The sequence below is a fragment of the Myxocyprinus asiaticus genome, chromosome 8 (genome assembly GCF_019703515.2).
Source record: "Myxocyprinus asiaticus isolate MX2 ecotype Aquarium Trade chromosome 8, UBuf_Myxa_2, whole genome shotgun sequence".
Classification (NCBI taxonomy): Eukaryota; Metazoa; Chordata; class Actinopteri; order Cypriniformes; family Catostomidae; genus Myxocyprinus; species Myxocyprinus asiaticus.
Window position 1 is genome coordinate 20603303 of NC_059351.1, and position 21879 is coordinate 20625181.

General features: G+C 40.2%; 1 protein-coding gene across 4 annotated transcripts in view; it reads left to right on the top strand.

Moving 5' to 3' along the window:
- Positions 1 to 14765, top strand: part of LOC127444694 (sodium/potassium-transporting ATPase subunit alpha-1) — a 28529-nt gene extending 13764 nt beyond the window's left edge. For 3 of the 4 annotated variants that reach the window (XM_051704231.1, XM_051704233.1, XM_051704230.1), the window contains 21 exons: positions 1691 to 1810; positions 2150 to 2209; positions 2333 to 2536; positions 2642 to 2755; positions 2843 to 2977; positions 3086 to 3203; positions 3387 to 3655; positions 3781 to 4089; positions 4950 to 5084; positions 5172 to 5364; positions 5459 to 5634; positions 5750 to 5886; positions 5963 to 6113; positions 6202 to 6370; positions 6456 to 6610; positions 6701 to 6824; positions 7569 to 7714; positions 7802 to 7932; positions 8008 to 8109; positions 11303 to 11394; positions 12083 to 14765. In XM_051704231.1, the coding sequence (XP_051560191.1) occupies positions 1691 to 1810; positions 2150 to 2209; positions 2333 to 2536; positions 2642 to 2755; positions 2843 to 2977; positions 3086 to 3203; positions 3387 to 3655; positions 3781 to 4089; positions 4950 to 5084; positions 5172 to 5364; positions 5459 to 5634; positions 5750 to 5886; positions 5963 to 6113; positions 6202 to 6370; positions 6456 to 6610; positions 6701 to 6824; positions 7569 to 7714; positions 7802 to 7932; positions 8008 to 8109; positions 11303 to 11394; positions 12083 to 12111 (3069 nt within the window). In that variant the 3' untranslated portion in view covers positions 12112 to 14765. Of the gene's footprint in view, positions 1 to 1649; positions 1811 to 2149; positions 2210 to 2332; positions 2537 to 2641; positions 2756 to 2842; positions 2978 to 3085; positions 3204 to 3386; positions 3656 to 3780; positions 4090 to 4949; positions 5085 to 5171; positions 5365 to 5458; positions 5635 to 5749; positions 5887 to 5962; positions 6114 to 6201; positions 6371 to 6455; positions 6611 to 6700; positions 6825 to 7568; positions 7715 to 7801; positions 7933 to 8007; positions 8110 to 11302; positions 11395 to 12082 lie in introns of all 4 variants that reach the window. The other variant, XM_051704232.1, reaches the window with a different exon arrangement.
- The last annotated feature ends 7114 nt before the right edge of the window (positions 14766 to 21879 follow it).

Genomic DNA, 21879 nt, shown 5'->3' on the forward strand with positions numbered 1-21879 from the left:
ATAGCACTGATTACCCTGTGGCTGGTGTGGGCAAGTTTGTACACTGTTTCCTTTACACCCTCAACTCTTTATTTGCCGTTTCAGAAACCAAGAGTTGGGTTAGACACGTGACTTAACCCATTCACGGGTCTAGAGGTGTGGTTCAGTTTACCATGGCAACAAGTTTAAGTCCCAGTATGAGACGGTTGATATGCTTGAGTGAACCATTTTTAGCTCACGTGCAAAGGGAAAGACATGGGAATAAAATGGTATTTTATGAATTTTAGAGCATCCAGATTAAATATTCTTTTACAAATATGAACCACAATAGGTTAAGGGTTCTTCCATGGTTGATTTGTTTTTTTTTTTTGTCCTTTGGCACACTTTCTTTCAGCCTTTCACACACATGCAGTGTACACCAATCAGCCACCACATAAAAACCACTTGCCTAATATTGTGTAGGTCCCCCTCGTGCCACCAAAACAGCGCCAACCGTCATCTCAGAATGGCATTCTGAGATCATATTCTTCTCACCACAATTGTACAGAGGGGTTATCTGAGTTTTTGTAGACTTTGTCAGTTCGAACCAGTCTGGACATTCTTCGTTAACCTCTCTCATCAACAAGGCATTTCCGTCCACAGAACTGCCACTCACTGGATGTTTTTTGTTTTTGGCACCATTCAGAGTAAATTCTAGAGACTGTTGTGTGTGAAAATCCCAGGAGATCAGCAGTTACAGAAATACTCAAACCAGCCTATTTGGCACCAACAATTATGCCACGGTCCAAATCACTGAGATCACATTTTTTCCCCATTCTGATGGTTGATGTGAACATAAACTGAAGCTCCTATCCCATATCTGCATGATTTTATGCACTGCTGCCACACGATTGGCTGATTAGATAATCGCATGGATGACTGTTGGTGCCAGACGGGCTGGTTTGAGTATTTCTGTAACTGCTGATCTCCTGGGATTTTCACACACAACATTCTCTAGAATTTACTCAGAATGGTGCCAAAAACAAAAAACATCCGTGTGATGGCAGTTCTGCAGATGGAAACGCCTTGTTGATGAGAGAGGTCAACAGAGAATGGCCTGACTGGTTCGAACTGACAGTCTATGGTAACTCAAATAACCGCTCTGTTCAAAAGAATATCATCTCAGAATGCTATTCTGAGATGCGGGTTGGCGCTGTTTTTGGCGGCATGAAGGGGACCTACACAATATTAGGCAGGTGGTTTTAATGTTGTGGCTGATCGCTGTATGAAAGGTGACCAAATGCATATTAGTGCTGATGACTAAGCGTTTTAAGACAACGAGTCAACTATTGTATTCACAATGATAAAATCTGTTGCTCAACAGTAGTTGAGGTCCAAGGTTAATTGCTCTTGAAGTTAAATGTTAATTACTACATTTTATCCATTGGCATCACCTGATCTGTTTGGTAATATGCACTCTTACCTTTTGCTAATATTTTGCACTTTTACACACATTTTTACATGCAGAAGTTGTGTAATATCAGTTGATTTAGCTTTCACTAGACTAACTTAAAACCAACACCCATCAAGTGAATGTAAGCAATATAACAGCAATGTTTTAATTTATTTAGCAGGTTTTTGTGATGTGTAGCCCTCAGTTTTTAACCTTTTGAAAAAATACTGTTGTTAAGACCATCCACAGGAGATTTAATGCCCCCCCTCTCCACCACAGGAAGGTCGAGAACAATATGAGCTGGCGGCCACATCAGAGCAGGGGGGCAAGAAGTCAAAGTCCAAGGGCAAAAAAGAAAAGGATAAAGATATGGATGAACTCAAAAAAGAAGTGGACTTGGTGAGTCAGTTTTTCACGCTAGACTTATTTAGTGTTATATTGACCAACAAATTATTTCATAATCAGGTTTTCATCAATGTTGGGTATATAATTTATGCAGAAAATCCAAAATAAAGCAGCGTTGCATCCCAAGTGTTCAAGAGAACAAAATTGCCACTTTTGGGAAATTGGTGCAAAATAGATAGTCACTTGACTTTTTTTGATGGGCATTTTGGAATTTGTCCTCTTACCAAAATTTAGAAATGTATCTACCTCAAGCAAGTGTAAACGGTTTTTAATGCACAGACTTCTTGGTGTTTCCAACCAGCAATTTAATATTTTCTTTTTACTCTGTTGTAGGATGATCACAGACTGTCACTGGATGAGCTCACTAGGAAATACAGCACTGATTTAACCAGGGTGAGTCTATTTTAGTCTTGGAATTGAAATTAAGAGGTAGTTTTGACTTGGAAATGCGACCATGGTGTACTGTTGGCAGTAATTACTCATAGCTCAAAGTTTGCATCCTGTAACTCTCTTCAGGGATTGTCAGTTGCTCGGGCAAAGGAAATCTTGGCACGTGATGGACCCAATGCATTGACTCCACCTCCAACAACCCCAGAATGGGTTAAGTTCTGCAAGCAGCTCTTTGGAGGATTCTCAACTCTCCTGTGGATTGGAGCTATCCTTTGTTTTCTTGCATATGGAATCCAGGCAGCCTCGGAGGAGGAACCTGCCAATGACAACGTAAGGAGAAAACCCTGTTGGTGCCCTTTTGCAAAGGCATGCTTTTGAAGGTTGCAATGTTTTTATAGCAGTATCTTTTAACATCTCCTCTTTTGTCCTATACAGTTGTATCTGGGAATTGTGCTTTCTGCTGTCGTGATGATTACTGGATGTTTCTCATACTATCAAGAGGCCAAGAGCTCAAAGATCATGGACTCCTTCAAGAACCTTGTCCCTCAGGTGCTGAAAGTTATTCTTTTATACTGTGTTTTCAGTTTTTTTTCTTTCCTTCAGTGATTTTGACAGAATTTTCATTTGGTCACATAGCAAGCCTTGGTTATCCGTGATGGTGAGAAGAACAATATCAATGCTGAGGAAGTGGTGGTTGGAGATCTTGTGGAAGTAAAGGGTGGCGACAGAATTCCTGCTGATCTGCGTATCATTTCTGCTCATGGATGCAAGGTGAAAATGCCATTGTAAATCATGGTGATATCTTGTCTTTTTTAAATGGCAAGACATTCTATCATTCTACAACTACAAGGGTTTAAAAAGGATCTTGACATTTTCCAGGTTGACAACTCTTCACTTACCGGTGAATCTGAGCCCCAGACTCGTACTCCTGATTTCTCCAACGAAAACCCTCTGGAGACCAGAAACATTGCATTCTTCTCTACCAACTGTGTTGAAGGTACAGCAATGAGAAATATGGACTATGATGGATATGTTTTGTAAGACATGATGTTATGGCACAACAGAAACGATGCCAGTAACTCAGCCCCATAAATTACATTGATTTCATCCTTCACCGGTATTTGAAAATCAAATCTAAACCCTTTAAAGGTTTCTTCATTTAAATTTGTTTTGCATGCAGGTACTGCCAGAGGTATCGTCATCAACACTGGTGACCGTACTGTCATGGGTCGTATCGCCACCCTTGCCTCTGGTCTTGAAGTTGGTCGCACTCCCATCTCCATTGAGATTGAGCATTTCATCCACATCATCACTGGTGTAGCTGTCTTCCTGGGTGTTTCCTTCTTCATCCTGTCCCTGATCCTTGGCTACACTTGGCTGGAAGCAGTCATCTTCCTGATTGGTATCATTGTTGCCAATGTGCCAGAAGGTCTCTTGGCTACTGTAACTGTAAGTGCCACCTAGAGTAATAATGCATTCAGTTGCTGTTGTAAACCATTAAATAATTTGGAGAATACTGATGGTGCATTGTCTGTTTGATATCTTTAGAATTTTAACTAGTTCTTCTTTTCCAGGTGTGTCTGACTCTGACTGCCAAACGTATGGCGAAGAAGAACTGCCTTGTAAAGAACCTCGAAGCGGTTGAGACTCTTGGCTCAACCTCAACCATCTGCTCTGACAAGACTGGAACTTTGACCCAGAACCGAATGACTGTGGCTCACATGTGGTTTGACAACCAGATTCATGAAGCAGACACCACAGAGAACCAGAGTGGAACCTCCTTTGATAGGAGCTCATCTACATGGGCCGCCCTTGCACGAGTCGCTGGCTTGTGCAACCGTGCTGTCTTCCTTGCTGAGCAAGAAAACATCCCAATTCTTAAGGTCTGTTTTGATATGTTTGTGAAAATCTCTGTCCACTTTTGTGATAAAACTATAAGACGTTATCTGGATTTGCAAAGCTTAGCTGATTAGTGGTGTTTGCTAAGGCAAGCATCACTTTTACTCTTGTCCATTTTTCAGGTTAGGGGTTTAAATCCCTAACAGCCACACAAAATACCCTAGCAACCATCTCGTATCCAACCAGAACATCCTAGTAACCATCTAGCATCCATCCAAACACTCTACCAACTGCCTAGCGTCCAGCCAGACTAAACTATCAACCTTTTAGCATCCACCCAGTACATCCTAGCAACCATCCTGGACACCCTTACAACTGCCTGCAACATGCTAAAAAGCACTCTGAACACTTTAGCAACCACTTAGCAATGCATTGGCAGCCCCCACAACACCCTATCATGGTGGCAAGTTTTGCAAATGCAAGCATCACTCACATTTTCTTCAGAAAATGTAAAAATCTTGATTATACTGGTGCTGTCGGAGAGTTGTTTACTACCTACTTATCCTGTTTGTCTGCTACTACTTAGTTCTGCTCTTTGCCTCTGGTGATTCTGTGAGTCCCTTACTCCCTAGAGACTGGAACTGGAACACCGTTTCCCTGTAAACACCCTATATTCTCTGTCCATTCTGCCTTATTCTGCAATGGGACTAATTTGTTGGACGGATATCTCAAGTTAAAGAGACAATTTTTCTGTGCTTTGCATTTGCTGCAATGTCTAAGCAGTCTTTATTTAGAATCTAACAAATCAAGAGTTTGTTTGGCCATCTTATACCAACATTGGCAAGGATTTATCCCTGTTTTTAGGGTGTACCTTGTTCTCACACTTTCCTATTGTTGCCCACAGAGAGATGTGGCTGGTGATGCCTCAGAATCTGCCCTCCTAAAGTGTATTGAGCTCTGCTGTGGTTCAGTGAAGGGAATGAGAGAGAAGTACTACAAGATTGCAGAGATTCCTTTCAATTCCACCAACAAATACCAGGTGCCACCATCTCCCTGTTGTGCCTGTGCAAGAATGTCTTGCAATGATTTTCAGATCTCTAACATCTCTGGGTATCGAATTTTTTAGCTTTCCATCCACAAGAACCTCAATTCATCTGAAACCAAACACCTGCTGGTCATGAAAGGAGCTCCTGAGAGAATCCTGGACAGATGCTCCTCTATTTTGATCCAGGGAAAAGAGCATCCCCTTGATGATGAGATGAAGGATGCCTTCCAGAATGCCTACTTGGAACTTGGTGGCCTGGGAGAAAGAGTACTGGGTAATTTTAAGTTCATTATATTGCAAAACATCAACCAAGTTTGACAGAAGTTTGGTTCACTCCATTTAACTCTTTCCTTGTTTTTTCTTGTCAGGATTCTGTCACTTTAACCTTCCTGATGAACAGTTTCCTGAGGACTTCCAGTTTGATACAGAGGAGGTTAACTTCCCGACTGAGAACCTGTGTTTCATTGGCCTTATGTCCATGATTGACCCTCCTCGTGCAGCTGTCCCAGATGCCGTGGGCAAGTGTAGGAGTGCTGGAATCAAGGTACGTCATTGTTACAAATAATTGTAACTATTACAAACAAACACCAAGACATCCTTAACATTTTTGAAATACTGAAGAGTCTTGATTCTAATTCATATGTTGTCCTCCTTTCTAGGTTATCATGGTTACAGGTGATCATCCAATCACAGCCAAGGCCATTGCTAAGGGAGTGGGTATCATATCTGAGGGCAATGAAACTGTTGAAGACATTGCTGCTCGCTTAAACATTCCTATTAACGAAGTCGACCCAAGGTAACAAGTTCCTCTATTAGCATATTTTGAATGGTCAGTCCTTCTGGCTAGATATGAATGGTTCTTGTCTTTGAAGGGATGCCAAGGCTTGTGTGATCCATGGTGGAGATCTGAAGGACCTGACTGCTGAGCAATTAGATGATGTCTTGAAACACCACACAGAAATAGTGTTTGCCAGAACTTCTCCTCAGCAGAAGCTGATTATCGTTGAAGGCTGCCAGAGACAGGTTAATGTGCATTATAGTCTCAGGACCATCAAAGCTTCACCAGTGTGTTTTGAGGAGAATACCTTACCCTACTCCTGTTTGTCCATAGGGTGCCATTGTAGCTGTAACTGGTGATGGTGTGAATGATTCTCCTGCTCTGAAGAAGGCTGACATTGGTGTGGCTATGGGTATTGCTGGATCTGATGTATCCAAACAGGCTGCTGACATGATCCTTTTGGATGACAACTTTGCTTCAATTGTCACTGGAGTAGAAGAAGGTAGAACACATTGAAAAGAAATTCCTTGCTTCTATTCCAAATGGGTAGTCGCATCCTAAAATACTGCTACATTTTTGTTTACTAGGTCGTCTGATCTTTGACAACTTAAAGAAATCCATTGCTTACACCTTGACCAGTAACATCCCTGAGATCACCCCCTTCCTCCTCTTCATCTGTGCCAACATTCCTCTTCCTTTGGGTACCGTCACAATCCTCTGTATCGATCTGGGAACTGACATGGTAAGCACAAGACTTCTTCACTAGTAATTAGTCCTTCAATTGCTGGAATAATGTTATTTGATACACATTATTGTCCTCTTTATCTTCAAGGTTCCTGCTATCTCCTTGGCCTATGAAGCTGCTGAGAGCGACATCATGAAGCGGCAACCCAGAAACCCCAAGACGGACAAACTTGTGAATGAGAGGCTCATTAGCATAGCCTACGGTCAGATCGGTAAGACTTTTGGATACGTGTATGCAAACTTATTGCTTGACGGTTTTAACGAAAGGTAGTGCCTGCATCCACACAGCCACATAGGCACATGAAGTACGTGACTAGGCCTGGAACATACTCTATGCAAGTATGTGAACTCAAATGTTACTGACTTTACAAGCTTGATTTTTACATGCTGTGTCATTCTGAAATGTGTCTGAATGTAATTTGTGATTCAACGCAATTGCAAGTTGTGTTCCAAGCATCGCCACAAGGGGTGCAATAGCAGGCTTCAGTGTAAATGCCTTCTACGGTCAGTTTTCTTTTTTAGGTCAGCTACTGTCATGGTGGACCAACGGTTTGAATAGAATCTTGCTGATAAAGTGTCGATGTTTATAGTTAGCTACCTGGGGCCGGTTGGAAGGAACCTCTTAAGTTAAGAAAACCCAAAGCGACAATACCCTTACAATTATAACTAAGGATTTTCTTAAATTAATGGGTTTCTTTCAACTGGGCCCTGAATAGCTCATCTGGTTTAATGGCAAAGACATTTAAAGAAACAATCACCCCTTTGAGTACTGCGGATTTGTTACCGCCACAGTAACAGAAGTATGTGGATCTGTGTTTGCGTGCTTGCATTGAGTATGTTTCTGGCCTTCAAGTTGGTTTGCTTGGGTTTGAATGAATAACATTTGTAGAGGTCTTTGAAACTGTAAAAGCGACAGCTAGGTCACTCATTCTCTTCACTTCTGCTTGCCTCCACAGGTATGATTCAAGCTCTGGCTGGGTTCTTTACATATTTTGTCATCCTGGCTGAAAATGGCTTCCTGCCATCAACATTGCTGGGTATTCGTGTATTATGGGATGACAAATATGTTAATGACCTGGAAGACAGTTATGGCCAACAGTGGGTGAGTGTCTTCAGTCTTCCAGTGTGCTTTTAATTGTTCCTTTTTCTCCAGTATCTAACCTGAATCTCATGTTTCTGGCTACCTCAGACATATGAGCAGAGGAAGATTGTGGAGTTCACATGCCACACCGCTTTCTTCACCAGTATTGTAATTGTACAGTGGGCTGACTTGATCATCTGCAAGACCAGAAGGAACTCTGTCTTCCAGCAAGGAATGAAGTAAGTAGAGGGCCCATAATTCATTCTAAAGCAACCCCTTAAATGCACAAGCTAATTCCTTTCTATTCCTTGCAGGAATAAGATTCTCATCTTTGGACTGTTTGAGGAAACTGCTCTTGCAGCCTTCCTGTCCTACTGCCCAGGAATGGATGTTGCCCTTAGAATGTACCCACTAAAGTAAGTCTCAACCTGTGGGTGTCATTAATAAAACATGAGCAAATTTCTTTGTGAACATGCGTAAGTATTTTTTTCTTAAGGTTAAACAATACATTTTTGTTAAAGTGTTTCTTGTTTCAGTTTTGTACGTAAAACCATTCTTTTTTTGCATTAAGCAAAAATTTACTTAAGAATGGTTTTATGAGTTTTTCACAACAATTTTTTTTGTTGTAAAGCCATTACATTTTATGTGACAGTTTATGTTTATATAATTTTATGGTTATATTTCAGTTTAGGATTTGTTCATTAAAAACATTCTTCATTGCATCATGCAACAAATTATGTAAGAATGGTTTTACAAATTTTTTACAAAAAACATTTGATTTGAGGCAAATATTTACAGAATAATGATTTTATGATCACATTAAGGTTTAAGTTTTGTTTGTAAAAACCATTTTTCATTGCATCGTGACAGTTAACGCAGGAATAGTTTTTATAAATTATTTACACATCTGTTGTGCTTGTGTTTTACACTGTATGACCGTCTTTTATGCAGGGATGCAAACTCCTAAATTTTTGGCGAAATTAGCTGTTTTGAAACCAAAATTGGTCAATTTTGTGATTCATGCAAAGAGTTTTTGCTTTTTTGGAGGGGGTGAGGGGAGGGGGGGGGGGGGGCAGTCACCGTGTGATTAATTAGAGCAGCGGCCAATTGTGTGCTTAGCAGTCGCAGCCCTACCGAGACAGATGGCTTGATTGGTTACAGCTACGGCCAGTGTGTGCTTGGCTACAGCAGCGCACGTCTGACAGGAATGGAGCATGAAGCGGCACTCGTGAAACTTCTCATTCATAAACAAACTGAATGATCTGGTATGTACCAATCGACTGAATGAGAGGGGCATGTTGTTCATTCACTTCGGCGGAAAGGGCGGAAGAGCTTTTAGTGCGTAGAATGGACTGATGCAGTACACCAAGGAGCTTTCACTTGACTCGCATCAGTGCTGCCGAATACATTCAAGTGTATAGAGTGAAGCGCCAGCGCAACCTCGGCTCCAACTTTACACCAAAGTGTTTTTTCAGACATGTTTTTGCCTAAATAATTGTCTTGGAGGGTACAAAGCAATAAGAAAAAAAAAACTGTCTGAATTTATGAAGAGATGATGAAATACTAATAATTCCTGGAATTATGAGACATTCAATATCTCTTAATCCAGTGGTACCACCAATGGTATGCTGAGTGCCCTCAGGTGGTACGCAGCACGACCCAGGATATTTACATAAAAAAATATATATATATTAATTTTATTCAAATGATTTCCATGTTTTATTTCTAATGTATGATTACAATTGTAATATATGTTTAAGATAGCCCACATTTTGCTTTTTTCCTTTTTTAAACATCGGCATTGCAGGATGTGAATGGGTAACATTCTCTTTGCGCACAGCTGCGCTGATGTCTGTGTGCACAACACAATATTATTCCCATGCAGAAAACAGAACAGCAAAAACTGATGCGATTGAGGCAAGATATCATTCCATTTGTTTTACATATTCTCAGACTTCCTTCAAGTCTTTGATCTTAAATAGTGCTTTTGACTCAAAGACACTGGGTTGTATTTGGCTGTATTTGTTTTTGATTTCACTGGAAGATTGCTCAGATGAGGGATCGAGAAATGGAGTGCGTATCTGACAGCTGTGCGCAAGGCAGCGCTATGTGACGAACATTGTCGATATGTAACGTATGGCCGAGTCCACCTATGACTAGAGGGAAGGAAAATACGTAGTCTGAAAAGTTTTAAAGTTAACGACTGGTAAGGGCGTGATTCAGAGTAAAATGAACCTCAGATAGCTTACTGCAGCTGCTGTTTTCATAGATCATATGCACATTATCACATATTTTTAAGGGTGATGCTAGCTGCATAATTTTAGGGGGGCTGAAATGAAAAACAGGATCTAGCAATGCCTAAGCTCCAAATTTCTAAATAAATATAGTAGTTTGTTTGAACTGGATTGCAAAACTTCTGAATGTTAATATTGTATGTTTGATTTTAGAAACACACTCTTGCTGGTTGTGTAAACTACAGGAATGTTGATTTTAATCAAATATGGCATTGTGTATGTTGCTCACAATCCTTAAGACTACACGAAAAATGTATACCTGCCGAATGCTGGTGGTGACTAGGTGGTACTTGAATGCTATGATTTGATCGAAGGTGGTACTTGGCCTAAAAAGTTTGAGAAGCACTGTCTTAATCAATTAAATTATTAAATATTACCTTATCGCTTCTGAGTGTCCCCCAGTTATTGAACTACAGTTATTACATTCTCCAAGAAAATGCTCAGACCTAAACATAGACGAGTCATCTTTTTACTTTCTGCTGTCAAAGCAATTTCCATTTTTCCCCCAATGTTTATCGTTTACATCTCCCGCTTTCTTGCATGGCAAACTCATAAAATCGCCCCTTGTTGACGCTTTCTGCAACGCTTGTCATGTGGAGGCCAAAGCGTCACTTGACGCTGACTTTGAATGGTATGTTGACACCTCGACGCAACTCATGTGAAATGTGCTTTACACTGACAAAAGGCCATTATTGAAACTCATAATTATTATTATTATTAGGCTGTTATTGTTGTCTTTTTTGATGAAAGTCATGCTCCGCAGTTCACAAATGGAATGAGAATTATAGATCTGCTTTGTTCTTATAATGATTAAACAATAAAGTCTCTTGGTAGACTTCGGTCATGAACGTCTCAGAATGATTCACTGATACCTCATAGTACATAAGATGCTTATTTGTCGCCAGAAGGAAGTTACTGAACTATTCAGTTAATAAAACTTAAATTTGTGAAACAGAAGCAAGCCACACCAAAATACTATTTATTTTTGCAGCTCATTCTGCACAATTGTGCAGTTAATTTGCTATACTTGAATCATTAAAATTGCTGGAATTGGCTGGAATTAGCTTATTCTTAAAAAAAAAGAAATCCCCCAAAAATATGTTTGTGGATCAGTGGGTGTCTCACCTTTTACACCCCTCATGAATTTGCATCCCTGTTTATGAAACAATAAAACATTTCAAGAAATGGTTTTGTAATTTACACAGAAATTTGTTTGTATCAATTGTTTTTGAGGCAAAATGAATTTTTTGCTAATATAATATGAATAATTGTAGTCTAGAACAATTGTGTAATTTTTGTACATTTCTTTCATCAGACCAAACTGGTGGTTCTGCGCCTTCCCCTATTCACTCCTTATCTTTATTTATGATGAAATCCGAAAACTTATCATCCGACGCAGCCCAGGAGGTAAGATGTTCAATCGCATCATCCCTCATGACAACAGATTATTTTTACTTTGATAATAATGTGAGCCTAGTATTCTAAAACCTAGTGATATGACTGCCCTATACTGCCTACATGTACTGCTACCTTCTAAGGTTGGATCCTCACAAGTGACCAATTTGAAACACTACTTAGGCATCAACTCCGTACCATGCATGTTGCAAGATATGGCGCTACTCAAGAGAGAACCGCACAAGATAACACTTGCAATTGATTCCAGTAGACTTTTGCATTAGCATGTTGCTAAGCGAATGACTTTTTTAAACATAACACTACGTAGAATTAAATTTAATTATTTAAATTAACCTTTTTAACAGCATTTGCTTTTATTTTGAATGAAATGCAAGTACATTTGTAATCAACATCTTGGAGTTCGCAGTGCATTCTGGGATTTCCTTCTCTGTGAGGGATATACTTGTTCCTGCCTTAGATTTTGGCCACAAAAAAAAACGTGTCTTAAAGGCAGCGTAGTGTTGCTGCCTGCATTCGTGTTGGGAGCATGCCATAAAAGGCTGTCTAGGTAGGCAGCTAACTAGGTTTTGGAACAGAGGTAATTTTTCCGTTTACAGGCTTAATGCATGGAATTGTTGATAAACAGCCCATGTTTTTAAACTTATTGCAGAGCTAATATGACTTTATATTTTCATTGTAGGTTGGGTGGAGAGGGAGACCTACTATTGAAGCATCCAGTCTGCATTACACAAAGTTTATTTGCATGGTTGTCGTGCTGCTCAGAATTTGAACCTCAGTAATTTGGATGTTTTTTTTATATAGGGAATGCTTGATAAAAACACTGAGATCGTGAACCAAGACATTGCGTGCCTTGTTTCTAAAGCCAGACCAATTTTATACATGTTTTTAAAAGTGTAATATAAAAATAAACTTGCAGCCAGGTCCCACGTTTGTATCATTTCCATCTTTTTAATTTGTAATTATGTTTATCTCTCTGTTTGTTCTTTTTAATTTGGCAAGTGCTTGGAGCCTGTGTGCATGACACAAATGCCAATGTTTTTGTTGTCTGGCACTCTTATGTTTCCATTGTGACCATAGTTTACATCTAAATACCATAGTAACTACATTGGATATTACTGTAAATTAATAAATGTATGACATTTTCATAATGCCATCTAAAAAGCTTTTAGAGTCTTTCTGTCCTTTGAACGAAAGTGGTTGGCTAATATGACCAATAATGACCAATAAACATTAACTGTGATATTACTGTGAAAACTATGGTTACTATTGTACACTTGTAAGGAAACAACATATATATTATTTTTTTTTTTTTTTTTTTTTTTAAACGTTGTTTGAAAACAAGTTTCTGCAAGCAAGCCAAATAAGAAATCCTGGCTGGTTCTCTGCCAGTCTCCTTTCCATTTTAACAGCCTCAACTATTAAAAAGTAAAACACAAATGAATAACTTTACTGTACAGTGAGAGTGGGCACATTTTAATCAGGTTTAAAATGTCTAATCCAGGTCTCATGCGTGGAGGAGACCGGAGCACCATGTCCCTAAACCCGCTCTACATGGTTTTGGCCAAAGTATCCTGAGTCACAATCAACAAAGTGGGCAGTGAATGCAATAATATATGTAGAGATTAACCAATGCTTTTTTCTCTCTCCAATTGATAAGTTAAATGTCTAACAACTACAGAACTGATTTTTAAATATATTTTTGTTTTTACATTTTGACAAGTAGTTTTTAGATTTAAGTTGTGTTGATATGAATGTAAAGGAATATTTTGGGTTTAATATAAGTTAAGCTCGATCAACAGCATTTGTGGCAATGTTGATGATTACCACAAAAATAATTTAGACTCGTCCCTCCCTTTTCATAAATAAATAAAAAAATCTTGGTTTCAGTGGGGCACTTGCTGTACAATGGAAGTGATTGGGGCAAATTTTTGGAGGGTTTAAAGGCAGGAATATTAAGCTAATTATTTTATAAAGGCACTTACATTAATTCTTCTGTTAAAACTTGTGTATTATTTTAGCTGTAAAGTTGTTTAAATAGTCATTTTTGCTGTCTATATAACTAAGTAAAATAAAACTAATAAAAATTTTTTTTTTTTAAGAAAAGGAGGGATGAGTCTAAAAAAATGTTGTGGCGGTTGATTGAACTTAACTTGTATTGAACGTTTAATTGTAAATGGTCCCATAATAAGCTTCATTTTATGTATACAAAATATAATTACGTATTTATTTTCTTTGCGGGAAAAAAAATTACCCTGCACTGTAAAAAAATAGAAAGTTAAGTTAACTTAAAAAAAAGTTAGGCAACCAGCTGCAAAGCATTTTTGACTTTACTCATCTTCAGGTGAATTAGTTGCACCAACTTAACAATTTGGATTGTTGGATTGTAAGTTCCATGAATTCAAAACAATAAGTTCAGCAAACTTAAAAAATATAAATGATTATTAAGTTCAGTAAACTTGCATTTTTAAGTACAGCTGTCCATAATTTTGAAAATATATAAAAAGATGTTCTTTATATATGCTCAAAATCTTGTAAGTTCTACCTTCACCAGAAAACTTGACAATGTATGTGCTCACTGTTTAAAAATTTACTCTGACTTAAATGTCTTTTGATAGTTCATTCAACTTTTAAAATTTAGTTTATCTGACAAAATTGAAGCTGCATTTTTTTACAGTGTGCCATGTCTGGATACAAAGCAGAACGTCACTGCCATGTCGTTTTTTTAATACAATGTAGTGGTAAATATCATCACTATGCTATTGGTTGCAACTTCCATGTTTTTTCAGCTCTGCTATCTGTTAACGAATCCCATTTTACTCATCAATCAATGGCAGAGTACTTGAAGTGTTCTCTAGGGCTTCCGAAACGAGGGGTCAGGGGGAGGTCAATAGAGGAGGTTTGTGCACGCAACTTGGCACAGTCCAGTGCAGTGGGAGTAATCCTTTACAAAGGAGGGGAGATAAATTCTTGTTCAGTTTGTACAAACCATGTTTGTTCACATTGTGTTTGAGCATGATTTTTACATGACTATGCATTTTCAAACTACATTGTTTTCTGATAAATGTTGAAATAAGCATGTGGGTCAGTTGAGGAGTAAAAACCTTTAGAAGAGACTTCAAATAAACTCTTCAAATCAAGAGTCACCAGCCTCAGTGCTTATAACCTTAAAAGTAGATGGACTTGCATGTGCAATATGTATAAATGCCAAACCATTTTGGACTCAAAAACTGAACGCAATCCATTAAAAGTGGAGATTGTTGATCATGTTACTAAATCATGTTATGCAGATCCTAAATGTGATTAGATTCCTATGAGAATGAAGACTGTTACAGTGGAACCAATAAAGCAGACTTTTTACCATGTCTCTCAAAAGCGTTGCATTCGCTGTTTTCATTGTGAGTGCGAGCAATCAGCAAGGGCCCTGGAGTCTCCTCTATAGTCATTTGCAAATGCACATTCCCCATTAACTTTTCTTAAGAGCATTAATGGAGCATGTCAGAGCTTGGGGTTAAGTTTAATTTAATGGCACATTCTAAGAGACAAAGAAAAAAGGAATATTGCTCAATTTAAAGTAATCACTTTAAAAAAAAAACAAACAAATTACATTGCATGTAAAACAAATTGAGAAATGTCAAATTTATGTAAAGCCCACCATAAAAGATTCTAACCTGCTCAAACTACCACCACCATAATGGAAAACAGTATTATAGTATCAAAGACAAACTACATTTTTACATTTTCTGAAGATTTTTTTTATTTTTATTTTTTTTTATACATGCTTTGGTGTTCTGATCATTTTAAAGGAATATTCTGGCTTCAGTTCAAGTTAAGCTCAATCGACAGCATTTGTGGTATAAAACTGATTACCACAAAAATACATTTTGACTTGCCTCTCCTTTTCTGTAAAAAGCAAAAACCGAAGTTACACTGAGGCACTTACAATCAGGGTTGCCAGGTCTTAGTTACAAAACCAGCCAATAGCCAATCAAAACTTGCCAAATATCCTATAAAACTAGCCCAATATCAAAACTCAAAATATACCACTCCTAAACCTAATAAACACTTTCTGATGATTTTTCTTCATTTGTTGGCCTAGTTGAGAGCGCAAATGCAGCGCATAAGAATTCCAGAATACAACAGTTTGAGATTTTCCGTGTGATAAGTTGGCCAAAGTAATCTAATATATATTTCTAAACAATGAACTCTGAGGTTGGTCATCAATGGAAAATGCTTCTGTAGGTGTCATGTGATTTCAACTGTATATACTGCATTTCATATGAAAATGTAATTCAAACATTTCATTCAAATATAATTAATACTAGAGATGCACAGATAGCATTTTAAGAGAACGAGTATGAATACCTATACTTTCTTTTTGATACACACATGGAGCATAACTTGATCACCAAGGTATCGTAACATCAAAATAGCTGTTTTTTCATGAAGTGTAGTTTTATTGGGTAAGTGATAATGAAACTTTATACATAGTTTATTAAACACAGATACTATAACTATAATAGTACTTTTTATGTAAAGCAAGAGCTTTTGTTTATTTCGCTGCCCTTGGGTTATTCACATTTTCTCTTTATCATGTCCATTCAGTGCCAATGCACACACACACACACACACCTGGTGCTGAGCAGTGTTTTTATGTATGATGTTACAGAATGGCTATATGGGATAACTCTTCATAACTCTTTCGTTTGATCAAAATGATCGGGCTCCTTTCATTTGGTTGGCAAGCATGAGCATGCATAGTGAACAGACAGCAATCAAAAAACATAGGCAAAGTCAGAGACAATAAGCGCACTCTCTGATGCCCTCCCTTTTGAAATGTTGTGATGTCCGTGGCTGTGAATCATTTTGAAACATCAGAATGAATCAACCATTGATGAATGATCCGCAAACTGCCCCGGCTCACTCTTAAACCCCGTCTCCACTCTCACTGCAATGGCAAACAGCTGTTAGAGACAATCAGGTGATGGTCCTTGCCGTTTTCATCTCCCGATTTCACTCCCCATTCACAAGCCTGCGCTCAACCTCACCCCCACCACCACAGTGCTCTATCTGCGAGCACAATATAGCAGCTCTACACAGTTCTAGGCTTTTGCACATTGTATGGTCCATTTTAACCATTACATAAGCCAGTACAGAGCCGGGGCCTTCATTTAAACGTGTCATTGTCAAATATCCAACCTGTGGAACAAAAAATGAACAGGCGGAAACAGTTTAAATGTAGCCCAATTCCGCGGGAAATCCGCAGACTTGGCACAATGGAAGTGAATGGGGGCCAATTTTTGAATGTTAAAATACTCACTTTTTCAAAAGTATAGCCACAAGACAAACAATATGCATGTAAACATAATTTTAGTTCGATAAAATAACTTACTAATATTTTCTGTGTAAATTTATAGCCAATTTTACAACTTCGTTGCCATGACCCTAAATCAAATCAAAATCAAATCACTTTTATTGTCACACAAGCATATGCACAAGTGCAACAGTGGGTGAAAGTCTTGGGTGCAGTTCCGAGCAACATAGCAGTCATGACAGTGATGAGACATATACCAATTTACAATGCACATCAGATTTACACAACACAATTTACATATCTAATCATACACAATTACACAATACAATAATATACAATGTACAGTATACAATACACACAATATAGAATACACATACACATAATATAGAATACACTTACAATAAATATAGTATATAAAGTATATATAAAATATACAGTAGGTTATATTGTACTGTATTGACATTCAGGCTGTCGGTTGATAGTCAGTTGCCAGTGTGTTGTTAAGAGAGAATATATTTTATGACAGTCCGATGTGAGATAATACGATTAATAAATTGCAGTGCTGATGTGTATTGATCATGAGAGTTTAAGAGTTCAAAAGTCTGATTTCTTGGGGGAAGAAACTGTCATGCAGTTGGCTAGTGCGGGTCCTGATGCTGCAATGCCGCAATGGTCTCGCAGCGGGGCGGAGTCTGAGGTGCCACACCGTATCGTGACCGTGCTGAGTTCAGGGACATTGAAGCACTTAACTGGCTCCTTGTGACCACCCCCGGAACAGCCTGGGACGGGGGAGGAAGAGGCCTGTCCTCATGACCCGTGGAGACTGTCACATCAGGGGTGGATTTGTGCCACAGCTGGGTGCGTAGGGGTGGGGAGACCGCCGCTGGAGCGCCGAACCTGCAAAAATGGAATGGTGAAGGAAACCGCTCATGCTGAACTCTTGAGTACGCAGCCATTTGGGCATGCGGCGCAATTAAATGTAAAGGTAACAAAAGATTCTCTTCCCAGCCCCTGTATGTGGTCTGCTTACCAGCTCCAGAGCAGCGGGTTTCATCGTCCCTGGATCGTCTCAGAGGCACTTCAAAGCCTTTCGCAGGTTCTTAGCGGCCGACCGTGAGACGGGTGGTGTCTGCTTCCTGCGGTGGGCTCCACGCCTGGGCCGGGCCATAGGTGCGGGCTGCGGGATCTTGAGCCGCGCCGGGGCAGGATGTGCTGGATAGCCTCCGTCTGCTGGTTCACTGCTGAGAACTGCTGGGAAAAGTCCTCGACGGTGTCACCGAACAGGCCAACCTGGGAAATGGGGGCAGCAAGGAACCGTGCCTTGTCGGCCTCTCCCATCTCAACCAGATTGAGCCAAAAGGTGGCACTCCTGGACCACCAAGGTGGACATTTCCCGCCCGAGAGACTGTGCCGTGACCATCGTCACCCGGAGAGCGAGGTCAGTCACAGAGCGCAGCTCCTGCATCAATCCCGGGGCAGAACTACCCTCGTGCAGTTCCTTTTGCGCCTTGGCTTGGTGGACTTGCAGGAGAGCCATGGCATGCAGGGCGGAGGCGGCTTGTCCAGCGGCACCGTAGGCTTTGGCCGTCAGTACGACGTAAACCTACAGGCCTTGGATGGGAGCTTTGGGCGCCCTTGCCAGGTGGCGGTGCTCTGCGGGCATAGATACACCGCGAGCATCTTATCCACTGGGGGAATTGCCAAATAGCCCTTGGCCGCCCCACCATCGAGGGTAGTGAGGGTGTGGGAGCTGAAAGATCGGGACCAGGCAGTAAAAGGTGCCTCCCACGACTTTGTGAGCTCCTCGTGCACTTCCGGGAAGAAAGGAACGTGACTGTGAGCACCGCCGCAGGCCTAGGAACCAATCATCGAGCTGCGAGGGTTCAGGGGAGAACGGAAGGTTCCACTCTAGCCCGACGCTCGCAGCTGCCCGGAAAAGCATGTCCATCATCTCCACGTCAGCCTGAGACTGGACGACCGCACCCGAAGGGAGGAGCCCAGCTGAGGCTTCCGCGCCCGACTGGACGAGCCCGCTCTCCAATGCTGCGCTCGAGAGCTCATCACCTTCGCGGGCTCCGAATAAGAGGTTGAACTCGCCATAAGACGAGCCGGCGGACTCATCCAGAAGCCTGATCGGGGCAGACGAGTGTGCTGGGGAATGGGAGGTCCGTGGGGGGATACCCGGCGGAGGTGGTCCCATTGGGGTCCCCAAATCGCCCCCAGTGCTAGCCGTGCTGGCCTCATACCCGTGGGTAGAAGGACTGAGGCAGAGAGCCTCTGGGGTGGCTTGCTTTCTTACAAAGGCAAGCCGTGACCGCATCGTTGCCATGGACATGTTCTCGCAATGAGTACATGACCCATCCATGAATGCTGTCTCCATGTGGCAGCACCCAGACATGAAAGACAGTGATCGTGGCCATCAGAGGGCGAGAGATAACAACCGCAACCAGGAATAACACACAAACGGAAAGACATCTTAAAAACGAAGCCTCTTTAAAAGACGTTCCGTGTGTGCCGCTCTTTTAGAGAAATATACTCTTTTAGAGAAATATACTCTTATTTAGCGCCCAGGGGCATTCTCTGCAGTGCACCAGTGCAAAGGGGGAGAAGCCGCTGAAATGCGCCATCAGATCCAGCAAAGGTCAATGAACAGCCGTGGGAATTCAACTACGTGAGCATCGACCGTTCAGCTCCGAAGAGAAAATCTGAATGAGTGGTTGCATACCAGCTCCTCTTATACCCGTATGTCTGGGGGAGTGGTATGCAAATACCACACGCCAATTTTCATTGGCCTTTTATCAAAGACCAGAGGTGTTTCGGGCTCCCAAGAGTGACCCCTAGTGTCACTACATCGACACAACGTTGAGTGAGTGACAGATAGGGAACACACAGCTGTTGTATCGCCTCTAGTGTTCATTTCACCTGGAAACTGCATTTTAATTGTACCTGGAGACAAAACGCATAAGTTTTGCAAAAATGTATATAGAGTCATGTTTTCACTATGAGACCAGGTTGCATACTGTTTTATATATTTTTACTTTAATCTTGTATAAATACTTCTGATGACTTTCACATTTACTTCACTACATTTTGAAGAAGAAATTCCCTTTTGTTACTTTTGTGAACAAACAAACAATAACAACTGTAAATGTAAACTGCATGCACTTGATTCTAATCTTTTGATAAATTTGATTCTTTTGAATCTTTAAAACTGGTTCAAAAGCTGGTCTGAATGATTTATTTTCCAAATGAATTTGGAATCTGAATCAAAATCACTAGGGAACCCCGAACAGCATGTGTTGCCAGGGCCATAGCCAGGGTTTAGAAATTAGTGAGGTCCAGATTTTTTTCTTCTTTTAATAGATCTTATTTATGGCAATTCATACCAAAATTACATCTAAACACAATCAAAGTTATACACTACAGTCACACAAACTCATTATCTATAATGAAATACATACAGAGGGAACTGTTGGCAAAAATACTTTTATTAAAGCTGCACAATCTCTTCTTCTCTGTGTGTGTCAGTTTTGTGACAGAGAGGGAGAGAGAGAAGAGAGATAGATAGTAAAAAAGAAAGGGAGAGAGAGAGTCAGGAGAAGATAAGACCAAAAAAGCTATTAAACAATTTTGAAAAAGACTATTTGATTACATCAGTTTTCATATTCTCTTATGTAAAAACTGAGATTATATTGTGCACTATATAAAGTGACAATACAGATGCAAAAAAGGAGATCCACAGCATTTTGCAGATACTATAATGTTAGCCATAATGTGCATTAATGTCAGTGCCACTTATATACAGTTTGGAACAAAAACATTACAACCACGCCAACCCCCTCTGAGGTGTTAATACACTGATCTGTGCTGGAAACCCTGTATGATACACAATGTATAACATTTCTTTGTTCTGGTTAACAGGGAGAATAATAAGTTGCAATTTAAAGACTTTCAAGAGTGATCTCTTTTCAATCACAGAGAAATGATTGCTCCAAGAAGGCCATAATTATATTCAAAGTGGCTCTTTAAGGCTCCTGCCTGGCAGTGAAGGCTAGAACCGGGCAGTGGGCAAAGCAATGTTTGGTTGAAGAACACACTAACTACAGGCCGTTCATCATGGTCTTTCTCTGCACTTCTTGGCTCACTGAAATTGCATAAAATAAGGCAGATACAGACACACAAGTTATGATCAGGTAGTGCAAATGTGACAATCTTGGTATATTAATCTTCACAACATGCATTATCTTTTGGAAGGCTAGTTGGATCCTTCTGTGGCCAGAAGCATCCCACTGCCTGAGAACTCTCTCTTTGCCAATTTTCACTTTCCAGTGAACATGAATAAGCACCAGTCCTGTGAGCCGTTCATTGGACATGCTGGCTCTGAGCCATGTTTTGAGCCTTCGCATGGCAGAGAATGACCTTTCACAGGAAGTGTTAGAAGCAGTTTCAACATACATTTTATGTTGGGAAAGAAGGCCATTTGTGTTGCTTGCAGAGTTTCCAAAGCTGATGTAGGCAGGGACTCATCTTCCGAGTGAAACTTGTGCCTCCAGCGTTCTATTTCCTGCTTCACTGTGTCTGGGTCAGGTAGGTCTTCTCGGTACCACTCTACCAGCACTTCCTACCTTTCTTCTGTCAGCTTTTTTAGAGCTTTTGGTACCAGATAAGCTGCTAGCTTTGCAGGCTCATTCCTTTGAGAGAACCTGGCATCCAGCTCACTAGTGATGTGGTCTATAACAGGATAAAAGACATTTTGGCACTATTCTTCTCACTATTCTGTCTGACTTGTTTTCTGTGAGAGGAGGGATCATGGAGGTTGATTAGACCTTAATTGATTACATCACAGCATGTTGCATGAAAATAATTTACTACTGGTTTGAATTTATTGAGTCCTGCACATGTTAACAAGCTAGTTAGCCATCATAACCTCAAGCCAGCTAGCCTTGCTTGAGTCCTTAACTCTAACTGTTACTACTTCAAATATATAAAATGCTGCATACTGTATCAGCATTGATGCTCTAGTTAATGAACACTTCTTAGCAATAACTTATCTTTTACAGGGTTGCCTACTTAGTTTGGATACCTGGCTGTAGTAAGATTTTGATGCCATGGGCTTAATCATGCGAAAGAGCAGTTGTGCACTTAATCACGTGCACATATTTGGA